Source organism: Erithacus rubecula, assembly GCF_903797595.1.
Source record: "Erithacus rubecula genome assembly, chromosome: 5".
Lineage (NCBI taxonomy): Eukaryota > Metazoa > Chordata > Aves > Passeriformes > Muscicapidae > Erithacus > Erithacus rubecula.
In genome coordinates, this window is record NC_136687.1 from 25,968,463 (window position 1) to 25,981,220 (window position 12,758).

The following is a 12,758-nucleotide window of genomic DNA, read 5'->3' on the forward strand; positions in this document are numbered from 1 at the left end:
GAGGGTGATTACTTTTGAAACTGGATACAAAATAACCATAAATGAGTGTACCAGGATCTATAGACAGAGGACTTAAGATCTGACATTGTTATTTATCTGAAACCCTAGCTGGAGAGAAGATGCAAAGAAGTTTTAATATTGCCTGTTGAGACAAATACTACTTAAACCTGAAATACTTCCACTAGGATTTTACATTGGGAGAGCTTTCTGATTCTAGTTTTTCTAGTAAAAACTTTAGGTCATAATGGCCTGAAGATATGTGCTGCTGTTAATGCTGCTCTGATATAGGCAATCAGATGGTGCAAAATTTGGTTGGGAAAAAAATCAGATTCTCTTAATTGGGCATGGGTTCTGACAGGGTTAATATCTTTGCCTGATAAGAAGGAATAAGACTTAAGTGATGTAGCTCTTGCAACAGCTATAGAGAGAAATACAAAGTTGTAGCTTTGTACACTTATTGCACATCTCTCTTGGTTTTTATCCTGACATCTTATTAGTTCTGGTAAATGGGACAAGACTACTCAACTACACAGGGCCCAGGAGAGGCCACTGCGCTTTCTTCTGCACCACTGTACTTGGATTTATCACTCTTGCAATGAAGAAATAAAATTTAAACCTCTTGTTTATACAATGGTTAACTGGAGCCAAATGATGGCTTGACAAATGATAGCTAGACAGAACATTAGCTGAGCTGTTTTCCTAAAAGGAAGCACTCTCCAGGTACAGAACAGAGCAGTATTCCTGGGAAGCTCTGGCTGTGCTGTCCATACGTGTTCCCACGGTCCCTACAATAGCACTGGATTCTCAGCACAGCTAATGAGGAAGATATCCTGGCTCAGGATTTGTGAAAAGAAAGCAAATTGTGTTTCCCTGAGGAGTGTTCTTTCCTGTTCATTGCAGAGCTTTTTTGTCTGCAGGCAACAGCTCTGTCTCTGCAAGTACCAGATTTGCCATGAAAGAACTGGCAAAACAATGCCCCTAAGCAGGCATTAATTATTTCAGGCTTAAAGGATGGAGTTTTAAGTAGTAGAAGAAGAATGGGCATACAAAACTTATCCTCTGTTCCTTGGGCTTCTACAAATTTGAAATGGCAGGTCTCTGTAACCAAATGGTGATTCAGTATTTGGCATTATACTCCTATCACTCTTGGGATGTTTTCTTTCTTTTAAAGGCTATCATCCAAATAGGTGAGAGGCATGGGATCTATAATGATGTAATCCATAAATTTGGGGGGGATGTGTTGGCTCAACTAAATCATGTTTACAATTTATTTTTTTGTATTTGCAACTCTTTGTTCACTGTAAAGCCAACAGGCAATGTTCAGTAACTCCAAGCTTGTTTCCAATTTTAGGGATCACAAAGTTTAACAATAACAGAATTTGAGCCAGAGGACCTAGACACTCAGCTGTTTGAGGACATATACCCAGGCTATAATGCACGCTTCACAGCAGACAAGCTAATCCAGGACAGAGAGGAGCAGAAGCAGCTTCAGCTGGCAGAGGAAAAAAGAATTGAAGATCACTGGGGTATCCTTGAAGCTGAAAGGATAAGACAGATTGTAGAAATGGAAGAACAAAGAGAAATGGAAGAAAAAAGGTGCCAAGAACTTGAGGAGATGAGGAAAGAACAGGAAAAAAGACACTGTGAAGAAGAGATGAGGCAATACCTCCTTGAGGGAGAGACATCTTTGGAAATAGAAGAGCAAACATGCCATAAACAGGAAAGAAGACTGATGAAAGATGAAAAAAGGCAAGAGCTGGAGGAACAGATGCAGAAGGAGTTGGAGGATCAACAAAGACAAGACCTGGAGGAGAAGAGGCACTGGGAAGCGGAGGAACAACAGAGACGAGAGCTGGAAGCCCGAAAGCTCAAGGAACAGGAGGAACAACAGAGACAAGAGCTAGAGAAGCAGAAGCTCAAGGAACAGGAGGAACAGCGGAGACGAGAGCTGGAAGTGCAAAAGCTCAAGGAACAGGAGGAACAACAGAGACAAGAGTTAGAGAAGCAGAAGCTCAAGGAACAGGAGGAACAGCGGAGACGAGAGCTGGAAGCGCAAAAGCTCAAGGAACACGAGGAACAACAGAGACGAGAGCTGGAAGCGCAAAAGCTCAAGGAACAGGAGGAACAACAGAGACAAGAGTTAGAGAAGCAGAAGCTCAAGGAACAGGAGGAGCAATTGAGACAAGATCTGGAAGTGCAAAAGCTCAAGGATCAGGAGGAGCAACAGAGACGAGAGCTGGAGGTGCAGCGGCACCAGCAATGGGAGGAACAGCAGAGACTAAAGCAGGAGGAAGAGAAGCACCAGGAACAGGAAGAGCAACAGAGACGAGTGCTGGAGGAGCAGAAGCACCAGCAACAGGAAGAGCAGAGACACCAGGAATTGGAAGAGGAGAAGCACAAGGATCTGGAGGAGAAACAGAGCCAAGAGCTGGAGGAGCAGAAGAGGGTAGCACCGGAAGAATTAAGGCAACATAGGACTGAAAAAGACAGTCAAAAGAAAGAAGAAAGAAACAGGCTGGAGGAACAAAAAGAACTCAAGAAACAAAATAAGGAGGAAATGCAACGACAACAACTAGAAGAGAAAGAGCTTGAAGAAGCTGAAATAAAACTGAAGAAGGAGAAAGAGCCTGACAGTCTCAAACAAGAGAAGAAACAGGAGGAACGACGACAGGGTTTGAAAGAGAATGAAGAGACAGAGAAGGAACAACCCCAGCAAATGATGGATAAGAAAAAGAAACGGGAAGAGCAGAGGAAACACAAACTCACAAAACAAATGCACATGGAAAGTTCAGACTATATTCTACAAGATGAACTGAAGCAGCAAAAGGAACAAAATGGACATGAATGGAACAAGCTGAAAGAGCAGAAGGTAGACACAGAAGGACAAAATCCTCAGCCAAAACAAGAAAAATCCTTGGAACAGCCAGAGGAAAAAGATCAGTTGTGGAGGGCTGATAGGCATCCAGCAGAGGAAAAGCTCCAAGAAGGAGCAAGTTCCCAAAAAGTCAAACAGCCAGAAAAAGGGACTAAAACAGCAGAAGAAATGCTAGCCCAGAAACTGAAGAGAGAAGTTGAGGCTCAGGAGCAAAACGCATAGGGGAAGAACTTCGATGGCAAGAGGTAGATGAAAGACAAACAGCATCCAGACCCTTCACATTTCAAGTGTCTTCTGGAGATAAACAGATCATATTTCAGAAAGTAAATCTGAGTCCTGTTATGCCCATCAAAGGAGCAGGACTCTCTTCTCCATCTGTCAAAGACTGCAGGGTGCACACTACCAGTAAGGGCTCTCATTCCCTCCCATCATCTGTGTGTGTACCCCACACAGCTATTTTGGTTACTGGAGCACAGCTGTGTGGCACAGCAGTGAACTTGAACCAGATCAAGGACACGGCTTGCAAATCATTACTCGGCTTGACAGAAGAGAGGAAAAATGTGGATATTCCCTCTCCAGAAAAGGCTGAGAGAAAAAAACAGGATCCCAAACCCAGCAGCAGCAAAATGAAACATGCTCAAGAGGCATTGAACAACCAGGCTGTACTGGCTGAGTGGGCCTCCATCCGCTCCAGAATCCTAAAGAATGCAGAAAACAACAAATACAATGAGAGAGACCGGGTAACTGTCTGCAGACACAGCGATGACTGGACACCCCGAGGACGTGGCGCTCCCCATGGCAATTTGAGGAAAACCCTCTCTGCAAATGCAAAGTTCTCCATAACACCAGCATGGCAGAAATTTTCAGATGTCTCAAAAAACAGTTCAGATGCTGAGAATGTGAATGTGGCAAAAGGCAATGAAACAGTGGCTGTGGGGAGAACCACTGGCTCATCTGCTGATTCAAAGGAGGATGTGGTTTCCACTGTTAAGGATAACTTAGCTGAAAAGCCCAAGGAGAAAATGGAAACCCATAGGGACAACACTGAAGGCTGTAAATTTGCTAAAGATCTTCCATCATTTCTTGTTCCACATTCTATGGGGAAGGAATTACCCCAGCCAGAACTTCCCAATGTTCTTGAAAGTCAGCAGAATAACAGCACAAAAAAAGCAGATAAAACACCACCAAACGGAGAAGAAAATGTTTCGCCTTTTGGGATAAAGTTACGAAGGACAAACTACTCTTTACGTTTTCATTATGATCAACAGGCAGAGCAAAAGAAAAAGAAAAGATACAGTGCAGGAGACAGTTTTGATGGTGTGCCTGACCCACTCACCTCAACAGAAGGTGAGAAAGAGTCCTCTGTTTTCACTCCACAAGAAAGTACTTCTCCTGGCACAAGGAGAGCAAACACCCCTGGTAATTTAAAAGACTCTTCAGTTACTATGGTGGAGTTTTCACCATGTGTGGGCACATCAGTGGTCTCACCAGCCACCAGCCAGAGTGCTCAACCTGCTCATGAGAAACCAGCAGGCAAGTCAGTGGTCCCACAGAAACCTGCTTTAGCTCCAAAGCCCACCAGCCAGACCCCACCACCATCTCCTCTCTCTAAAATGAACAGATCAAATCTGTCTGAAATGCTGGGGCAAAGGATGCTGAAAGCTGAATTAGATGGTGGCTGGAGAAAAGAAGACAGAGCAAATGCAGCCCAACCCATACCATCCAATGACTGCAAAAATGAAGAGGAAGAAATCAAAGAAAAGAAGTCATTTTTCCCATCTCTAAGTATTCCATGGAGAGAAAAAAATGACAAAAAGCCTGAACCATTGAAGAAAGGTATGTATTTTTCAAAGCAAATTTAGCTATTGTCTGCATTTCCAAAACGAGATACTTGAGGTCCAGAGAAAAACATTTGGTTTTAACTATAACTTTTACCTAGCCTGTTACTTGTGGAGGACTGTTACTGGGCTTAGGGTTGTGTGAATGAGTGTGGATTCCCATGCCCACAATTTAATTCAGAAGCCCATAAATTCAGTGTGACCAGTGCAACCTACATAAGAAAGTCAATATCAAGGAGGTAACAGAAGTGTGTGTGTATATGTGTATGTTTTTCCTTTGCAGAGATGTTACCTCTGCCTCTAGTGAGTCAAGTGATGGGCTCTGTGGTCCATGGATAATGGTGTTATCAGAGCAGGTGGTATAATTTTTAAAATCTACATTCTGTTGCTTCTCTTTTTAAAGAAATGTTAATCTAGCTTCAAAATTACTAAGATCTAGGTCCCCTTATCCTGGGCAAATTCTTTATTTAAACAATCCAGCTGGGCACAGCAATCTGTGCTTGAGGCAGTCTTCAGTGATGAAAACAATTAGAGTAGCCATAATGTTTCTTCAGAGGAGAGCTGAAAGCCCCTGTGTACAGAAATGGTATTTTGTACAAGAGGGAAAATTACCCTCTCAGAGTAAGGACACTCAAAACACTGAGGCAGGAATTCAGCATTTCATTGGGAAACCCCATGTTTTTCAGTCCTGAATTTTCAAATTCAGGACACTTCTAAAACAGTATCTCAGTGAAACTGCTGATTTTTTATTTCTTTTTTTTTTTTTTTTTTTTTTTTTCACACACATAAAAAAAAGGGATAAATTTGGACAGCTGGGTGAGTGTGTTGAATTAGGTCTTATTCCTGAGGCATAAATCTGTTTCAGGATTTGTCATGCAGTCTGCCAAGGGCTGTGACTGACATGGCATTCAATGGGCTTAGCTCCAGCATTTTCACCAGGCAGGGAAGTTGTAGGGGTTTTCTCAAGACAAGAGATGTGCATTACTCAATCAATTCTTGTCATGTTTTCTTTCAGAAAAGCCTGTCCTTCAGAGCAGACACTCTTTAGACGGCTCAAAATTGTTGGAAAAAGTGGAAACTTCACAACCACTTTGGATTACATTAGCACTGCAAAAGCAAAAGGGATTTCGTGAGCAGCAAGCTACAAGGGAGGAGAGAAGACAAGCCAGAGAAGCAAAGCAAGCAGAGAAACTGGCTAAAGAAAATGTAAGCAATCTTTAGAAACCTGCCTATTAGAAATGCTGACACCATAATTATAACTGTTAGATAATTTTGTTATGTGAGAATATGTGGGAGTCTCCCAACAGGAATATTTTTTTTTATGTTTGGTAAGACTTCATAAAAGCTAAAATGACGAGTAAAAAGTATTCTGAAAGTCTGGAGTTCCCTCTTGCAAAACTCAGACCTTCAGGGGAAAATACGGTGCAATAGTTTAGTGTAAACTGATGATATCAGGTGGTAGTTAATGACAATCATAAGCAGAACCACTATGCAGGGGATGGAACAGAAAAATTGTGTGCAATGAGGTTCTTTCAGAGTGAGATGTTAACCTTTAATACTTGGGGAACAACAGCTGAAGTATGCAATTACAGGTGAATATTAGTAAGTCTGGATTTATTTTTATTGCAGCATGTACTATTTGGGAAAAATACAGATGAACAAAAGAAATGAACAATCATGATACATCCAAATGCCTAAAGTAGGCACTGAATTCAATCACTTCTTTCCTGTTCTCTAAATAGCTGTTTACTCTCCACGGTTTTCTATTAGTAAGGAAACACTTCTACTTATGGTACCAAAGTGATGCTGCAGAAACAGTGATGTTGTATATAGATATCACAGATGGGAAAAAGGGAGAATATGTGGGTAACTAAATATATTTTGCTGTTTGTTAGAAGAATCAAATTTCTGATGGATACATGCATAACCTGAGACAGACAACTGATGGAAGAAAACAGCAGTGGGTGTGAAGCTGCCCACAGATGCACACTATGTTTCAGTGCTGTATTTAAGAGGGAGGGCTGGTTCAAACTCTTCAGTATTTCAACTGAAATGACAACATGACAAATTAAACTTTGTGGTGGGCTTTTTTTACAGTCTTTAATAACTGCTGGTTTTAGAAGTATCAGTGTTGTGATTCTTTGCCAGAAAGGAAGGTAAAGAAAAGGACAGGTGATGAATGACAGCTTCAAGTGTGTCATCTCTGACTTGTAGCCATTACATGACAGACTTTCTCATTTAGCAGTTTTCCTTCTCTGTTCTAGGCTGCTGTAAGTAATCAGTCAGATAATAAAAGCAGCAGCAGCAAAATGAGCTCACTGCAGAAATCTACAACTCAAGAAGGAGAGAAGAAAATTGAGACTGCTGTGTCAAGACTAGAAAGAAGGGAGCATCTAAAAAAGTCGAACACCCTTCCAACTTCTGTGACAGGTAGAGTTGAGAGATTCAGATTCACTCTAGGAATAATGCACTTCAGAAATGGTATTGCATGCTTTTGAAAGGGAATGAGGGGGGTTTTCTTTCCCTCATACACTACTGCTAGAATTACAAATGCATTCCATAGAATAACACAACTTATTCCCACCTCATGTGCTGGCCATTATGGTGGAAATACATAATTTTAACAGGCTTTTACCAGTCTCGCCAAGTTATTAAGGCTGCACTGCTGCAATTCCTTAGAATTGCCCCAGTTCAAGTTAACAGAATTAGACTGTCTCCCCAAGCCATATCCAAAAGTATTTTTGGAACATGACTAATGCACATTAGAGGGATCTGATTTACCATAACTTGCAATTGCAGTACTGTTTTGCCTTTAGGTTGGGGGTTAACTTCTACAAAGTATATTTGTGCAGGAAATGAATAATGTTGTGTTCTCACACCTCCCAGTTTGTCAAGGAGACATATTCACCCCCCCCCCCCATACTGGGAACGAATATTCTCATTTGAAAAAAGCAGAAAATAATCAATTCAGTTGAAGGTAGTCTGTTACTTTGAATCTAAGACTTCTCCCTCCTAATCAAATATTTGGGATGGTAGGTTGGAACCAGAACCTACTGCTTTATCTGTCACTTCAGTTAAGCTGAAACTATCCCACATTCAAAAGGCAGACAAATTAAAATTAATACTTCCTTAAAGGGCATATTTGGGGTGGCATGAGGTGATTGTTGAAATACAGACCTTCCTATATTTCCCTAGCTAACAGTAGTCCTAGGGAAAAGTTCTTGGAGTAGATAGGTGTTGAAGAAACCTTTTTCAAGTTGTCAAAGTAAATAGCATTTTTGAAGGTAAATACATGCATCAGCTGCATTTATTCAGTACCACTCTATGCCAACAATGGTGAAATGAAACTACTGAAAGCCATGAGGTCACTCAACTGATTTGCTAAAGGCTAAACCAGTGCTACTCCTGCCTTAGACTGTCCAAACTGAAAACCCCTACACCTGCCTCTATTCAGTCACTTCAGCAGCTGGATCTGCACACAGCAGCTGCATACCACACAGATGGCCCTGAGAACTTCACTTGGAACATCTTGGGTTGGCCAAATGACCTTTAAAGGTCCTTTCCAACCCAAACCATTCTAAGATCTTACATAAATTGCCCAAAACCTTCATGCTTTACAGCATTCCTGTCAAACTCTAAAGGAACTCTACTGCAGCCCTACCCCAAACACTCATCATGGTGTTGCTATGCTGTACATGGTCAGTTCTAGCAGAAATCAAACTCCATCACAACAGATGATGCCAAATTAGATCAAAGGGCCAAAACCAAATTATCCAAGGTCATTCTGTCTGCACTAGAGTGACAGTTCAGAAGGAAATTGAAGAGAAATTATCAATTTTGAAATATCTAAAGTAAAAGCATAGAACTCTATTGGCCCTTAAAAGTGGTGACTGGATTTCCCTGTGATTACTGACTATATTTGGAGCCAGGTAGCCTTTAGCAACTGCATATATATATATATACAAGTATTTGTGGGAAATAAGTGATTTGGGCTTTCCAAATTACTTAGAAGAGCATTTAAGACAGAAGACCAGTCCAGGACATGTTAAAATGGAAGTTGCTGAGTCCTCCACTGAAGAAATTGTAAAACACCCACAACTTGAAGGTGTATTTCAACATTGCACTTGTGCTTTGTACAACAGGAACTGATAAGAATGTGGGACTTTTAAAATAGACTTTTAAATTTAAAATAATTCTATTTAAAAACATAGTATTTAAAATAAATACAGAAATTGCTGCTGCTACTGTTCATTTACTCGCAGATAAAAATATATGATTAAAGATGCACTAAAAAGAAAAATAGAACATTTTTTTTGCATCCATGCAATTTTAAAGCTTCTACACAATATTAAAGCTTTTATACACATTGAAAATCTCAAAATACAACTAAAAGTAACTGGGAATCTGAACACGTAACAAAAAAAAACAAAAAAAACCTTGCCTCCCAAAAAAGAAAATATGTAATTTTGGGGGGGAGGGGATTGAGTGAGGAGTTATTTTATAACTAAGATTTTTAGAGTTACTCCATCTGTTTAAGAAGGGACTCATTGCTATTCAGGTTGCCTTTGAGGGCATTCACTGTCTCAGAATTTATTTTCCCATATGACTTCTACAATACTTACATGATTCTGCTCTGTGAAGTTGTTTCTAAGAAATCATTTATTAAACACATTTTCTTGTGGAGACAGCTGTTTGTCTTATACTACTCAGAAGAAAATGTGGCAAACAGTTAGTGGGGAAATCAGGTTTCTTTCTTTTTCTTCTTGGGCAGGGTTAACTGAGTCAGGAGGCTATAGGACCAACCACCTTCTTCTCTGTAAAGGGAATCTAAATGCTACTGAATCCATTTGGTTTACATGTGTGCAGCAACTGCATTATCAAAGAGAAAAAAACCCTAGCTTTATTTCCCATTGTTTGCTATGGTGCAGATGTAGTTAAAATAGTTTATTTAAAGAGGAAGACTGAAAATTTTGTTACTATTTTTGTGAGTTAGACTACCTGGAATCACCTCTGAAAAAAGAAACTCAGCTCCTCCTAACTTGATTATTTTGCAGACACAGTAAGATTTAACTGAAAGTGTTGGAAATAAATATCTAGTGTTAGAATATCTTCTCATAAAAGTGAAATCTCTAGAATTCTGCAACAAAGCACAGGATTCAACTAATGTTGTTTTGTTTTTTTTTTTTTAACTTCTCCTTATCCTATAAAAAGTGGAAATTTCAGATTCTGTTCCATCAACCCCAGTGACAAAGGAGGTGGCCAAGAGATTCTCTACGCCTGATGCTAACCCAGTGTCAACAGAACCAGCCTGGCTTGCATTAGCCAAGAGGAAAGCAAAAGCCTGGAGTGACTGTCCACAGATCATAAAGTAAACTGTGAAGTTACATCTCTATTGCTGACTATTAATTGCTTTCTTTTATTTATTCTGCTTTTCACACATGACAAAACTGAAAATGCATGTATTGGAAGGACTGAAAACTGAACTGATTACCATTTTGCTCTAGTTCACTGTAAAGCCTACTCAAGTCATATATTCCATTGCTTCTACTAAAAGCTAAAGGAGGTCATGGCAAAATCTCACAGCCAGACTCTCTCAAAAATTTGAGTGTTCAGATACTGGATGTAAATTTTAGCAGGTAACATAATAAGGGCCAGAACAGAATAAGGGTTCAGAAGCTTCTTAAATTCTGTTGGTATTCAGTTCTGAAATTTTAGATCTCTATGTTTGAGATCTCAGAATTTTTTTCAGAACTTCATTGTTGAAATTAAGGAAAGATGCATGTTTCCTTCTCTTAAGTCATAATTTATTTAAACATGTTAAACTGTATAAACTGCCAGTTCTGCCTGCTATTATTTTTTATTACAGAAGAGCTTCAGGATACACTGTTCCACATGCAAGTGATAAGTAGATGGTACCATCCAAATGCTGAGGTAATTTCTTTCATCATAGGATTAATACACTACATTTATATACCATCACGTCTAAGAAGAAAACAATTAATCCTACTTGAAAAGCCACAATTTTTTTAAACAAATATCATTAAGTTCTCAAAAAGAAGTCAGGGATTCACTGCTTATTCTAGTCATTTAAGTGTATCACTGCTTGTGCTTGGCCATATTTATGCTGCATAGAGACAGTGATTATGGATTACAACTTTAAATCAATTGACTGGAATTAAACTGTTCCTGCGCGAATGCAAATTCCTGTAGAATTTGTCTCAGCAAGTTCCCACAGGAGTAGGGCTGGCAGAACTGAAGTTAACTCAGAACTGAAAGCTAAGTCAGTGAGAGCTTTAGGAGTTCTAACACTGCATTATAACTGATTTGACTCCACATGCAACTTCAGGCAGGTCAGATAACTTTGTTCAGTACTTTGACCAATATAGCCAGAACACTTCAAAAAGAGGTTTACTTACCCCATCTCAGGTATCTGGTGTGGCAATTGAACACATTATTACTTCATGTAACTAAAACAGAAATGTTCACCTCCTTCCTCTTACACAAAAAGGATAAAGTCCATAAATGTAATAAAAACATCACTATGGTCAACATCCCACAGGAATCTCTAGGTCTGCATTTTAGAAGGTCACTCTATTCAATAAATCAACTGAGTTTGTTTTACAAGGAAGACTAAAAAAATTTGAAAGTCTCCTTCTTACAACCATAAGGCTCAAAGGAACTTTTAAGCCTACAACATCATAAATGGAGACATTTTCATGAAAAGAAATCACATCATTATACAGTGATACAACATATGCTTCATGGAAGTGTTTCAGCCAAACTGCTGTAAGCAGCATGAGAAACAGCATTTTAAACTATGCAGAAAACAGAATGAAACCTGTTATACACTCTGTTCCCAGAATCAAAAAGGAGTTTCAGCAAGAGTCATTGTCAAGTACTGCCTTTCCCACAGAACAAAACAAGGGGCTCAGTGTCATGGTTACAGTAGCACAAACACAATGGGTGTGTTAGAACCAGTACGTGTGCAGCAGCAAGATGGGCTTTCCTGGGTGTCTTGAGACATCAGTTCTGCTTGGTTTCATATTTAAAACCAGAATCTCTAAAGTAACCTTTACCATGAATATAGGTAATTAGTATGTTTTAAGCAGAAATGAGACAATGGTGCTCTCAAATGCTTGGGAAAAAACTCAATGTCTTCAATATCTGAAGAAAGAACTGGCCCTGTAATTACTTTTGCTCTGCTAGCACCAGGAATTAGTGCATCTTAAAGTTAAACTTATATTTTTTTTCAAGTTTATTTGCCTGCAGTATGGATATATAATAACTAAACTGCCTGAAATCCATCTTTACAATTATGTCTTGGGAGGGGGAGCCAGGTAGAAATACAGAGAAGATGAAATAAATCCAGTAAAGATACTGGTATTTTGAAAAGCATAGCAAAATTAGGTGCTATTGTGCATGACATAATGATGCAATTTTCCAATACAATCCATTTATAGCACATAGAATAGAGCTTACATTAAGGATGGTCCTAAGCTAAAGCTTCTAAGCAGAGGGTTTTTTCCAACCATAAAGGTATCTAGTGTAACAATGGAAACTGTATTATGTACAGTACTTGATGGAAACATTTCTAAAGTGTACATGTGCAACAGTGACATTTCATGTTAAAACAAAGATTTGCACTAAATACCAACGAAGTGAAGTGTTACTTTGCTTTAGCTTTGTTGCAACCATTTCTGATAAAGTATTGGAAATCTGTAAAAATAAATCCCAAACACTACTACCCAGTTTAAAACAGCAAAAACGTTTGAAGAACCGAATAAACCACTATGTAGTATATTGTCTCAATTTTTTGTAACTTATACAAACACAAAATACCATTTCTTTTGACAAGGTTATATATGATTAACCTCTATGTTCATATAGTAATGTATAAAAACGACAAGATGTATAATTGTGGGGTATTTGTTGTGTACTTTTTTAATTTTTCAAATGTTTTAAAGTGCAATTGTTTATTATACTGTCATTTTAATTCTTATTAAACTATAACCTGGTCAAAATTATCTAATCATTGATATATGTTG

The 12,758-nt window shown here is 39.1% G+C and overlaps 1 protein-coding gene across 1 annotated transcript in view; it reads left to right on the top strand.

Moving 5' to 3' along the window:
• Positions 1–12,742, top strand: part of CRACD (capping protein inhibiting regulator of actin dynamics) — a 104,042-nt gene extending 91,300 nt beyond the window's left edge. The window contains 5 exon segments of the mRNA XM_079306119.1: positions 1,352–3,086; positions 3,089–4,711; positions 5,729–5,919; positions 6,978–7,143; positions 9,925–12,742. Of these exon segments, the coding sequence (XP_079162245.1) occupies positions 1,352–3,086; positions 3,089–4,711; positions 5,729–5,919; positions 6,978–7,143; positions 9,925–10,085 (3,876 nt within the window). The 3' untranslated portion in view covers positions 10,086–12,742.
• The last annotated feature ends 16 nt before the right edge of the window (positions 12,743–12,758 follow it).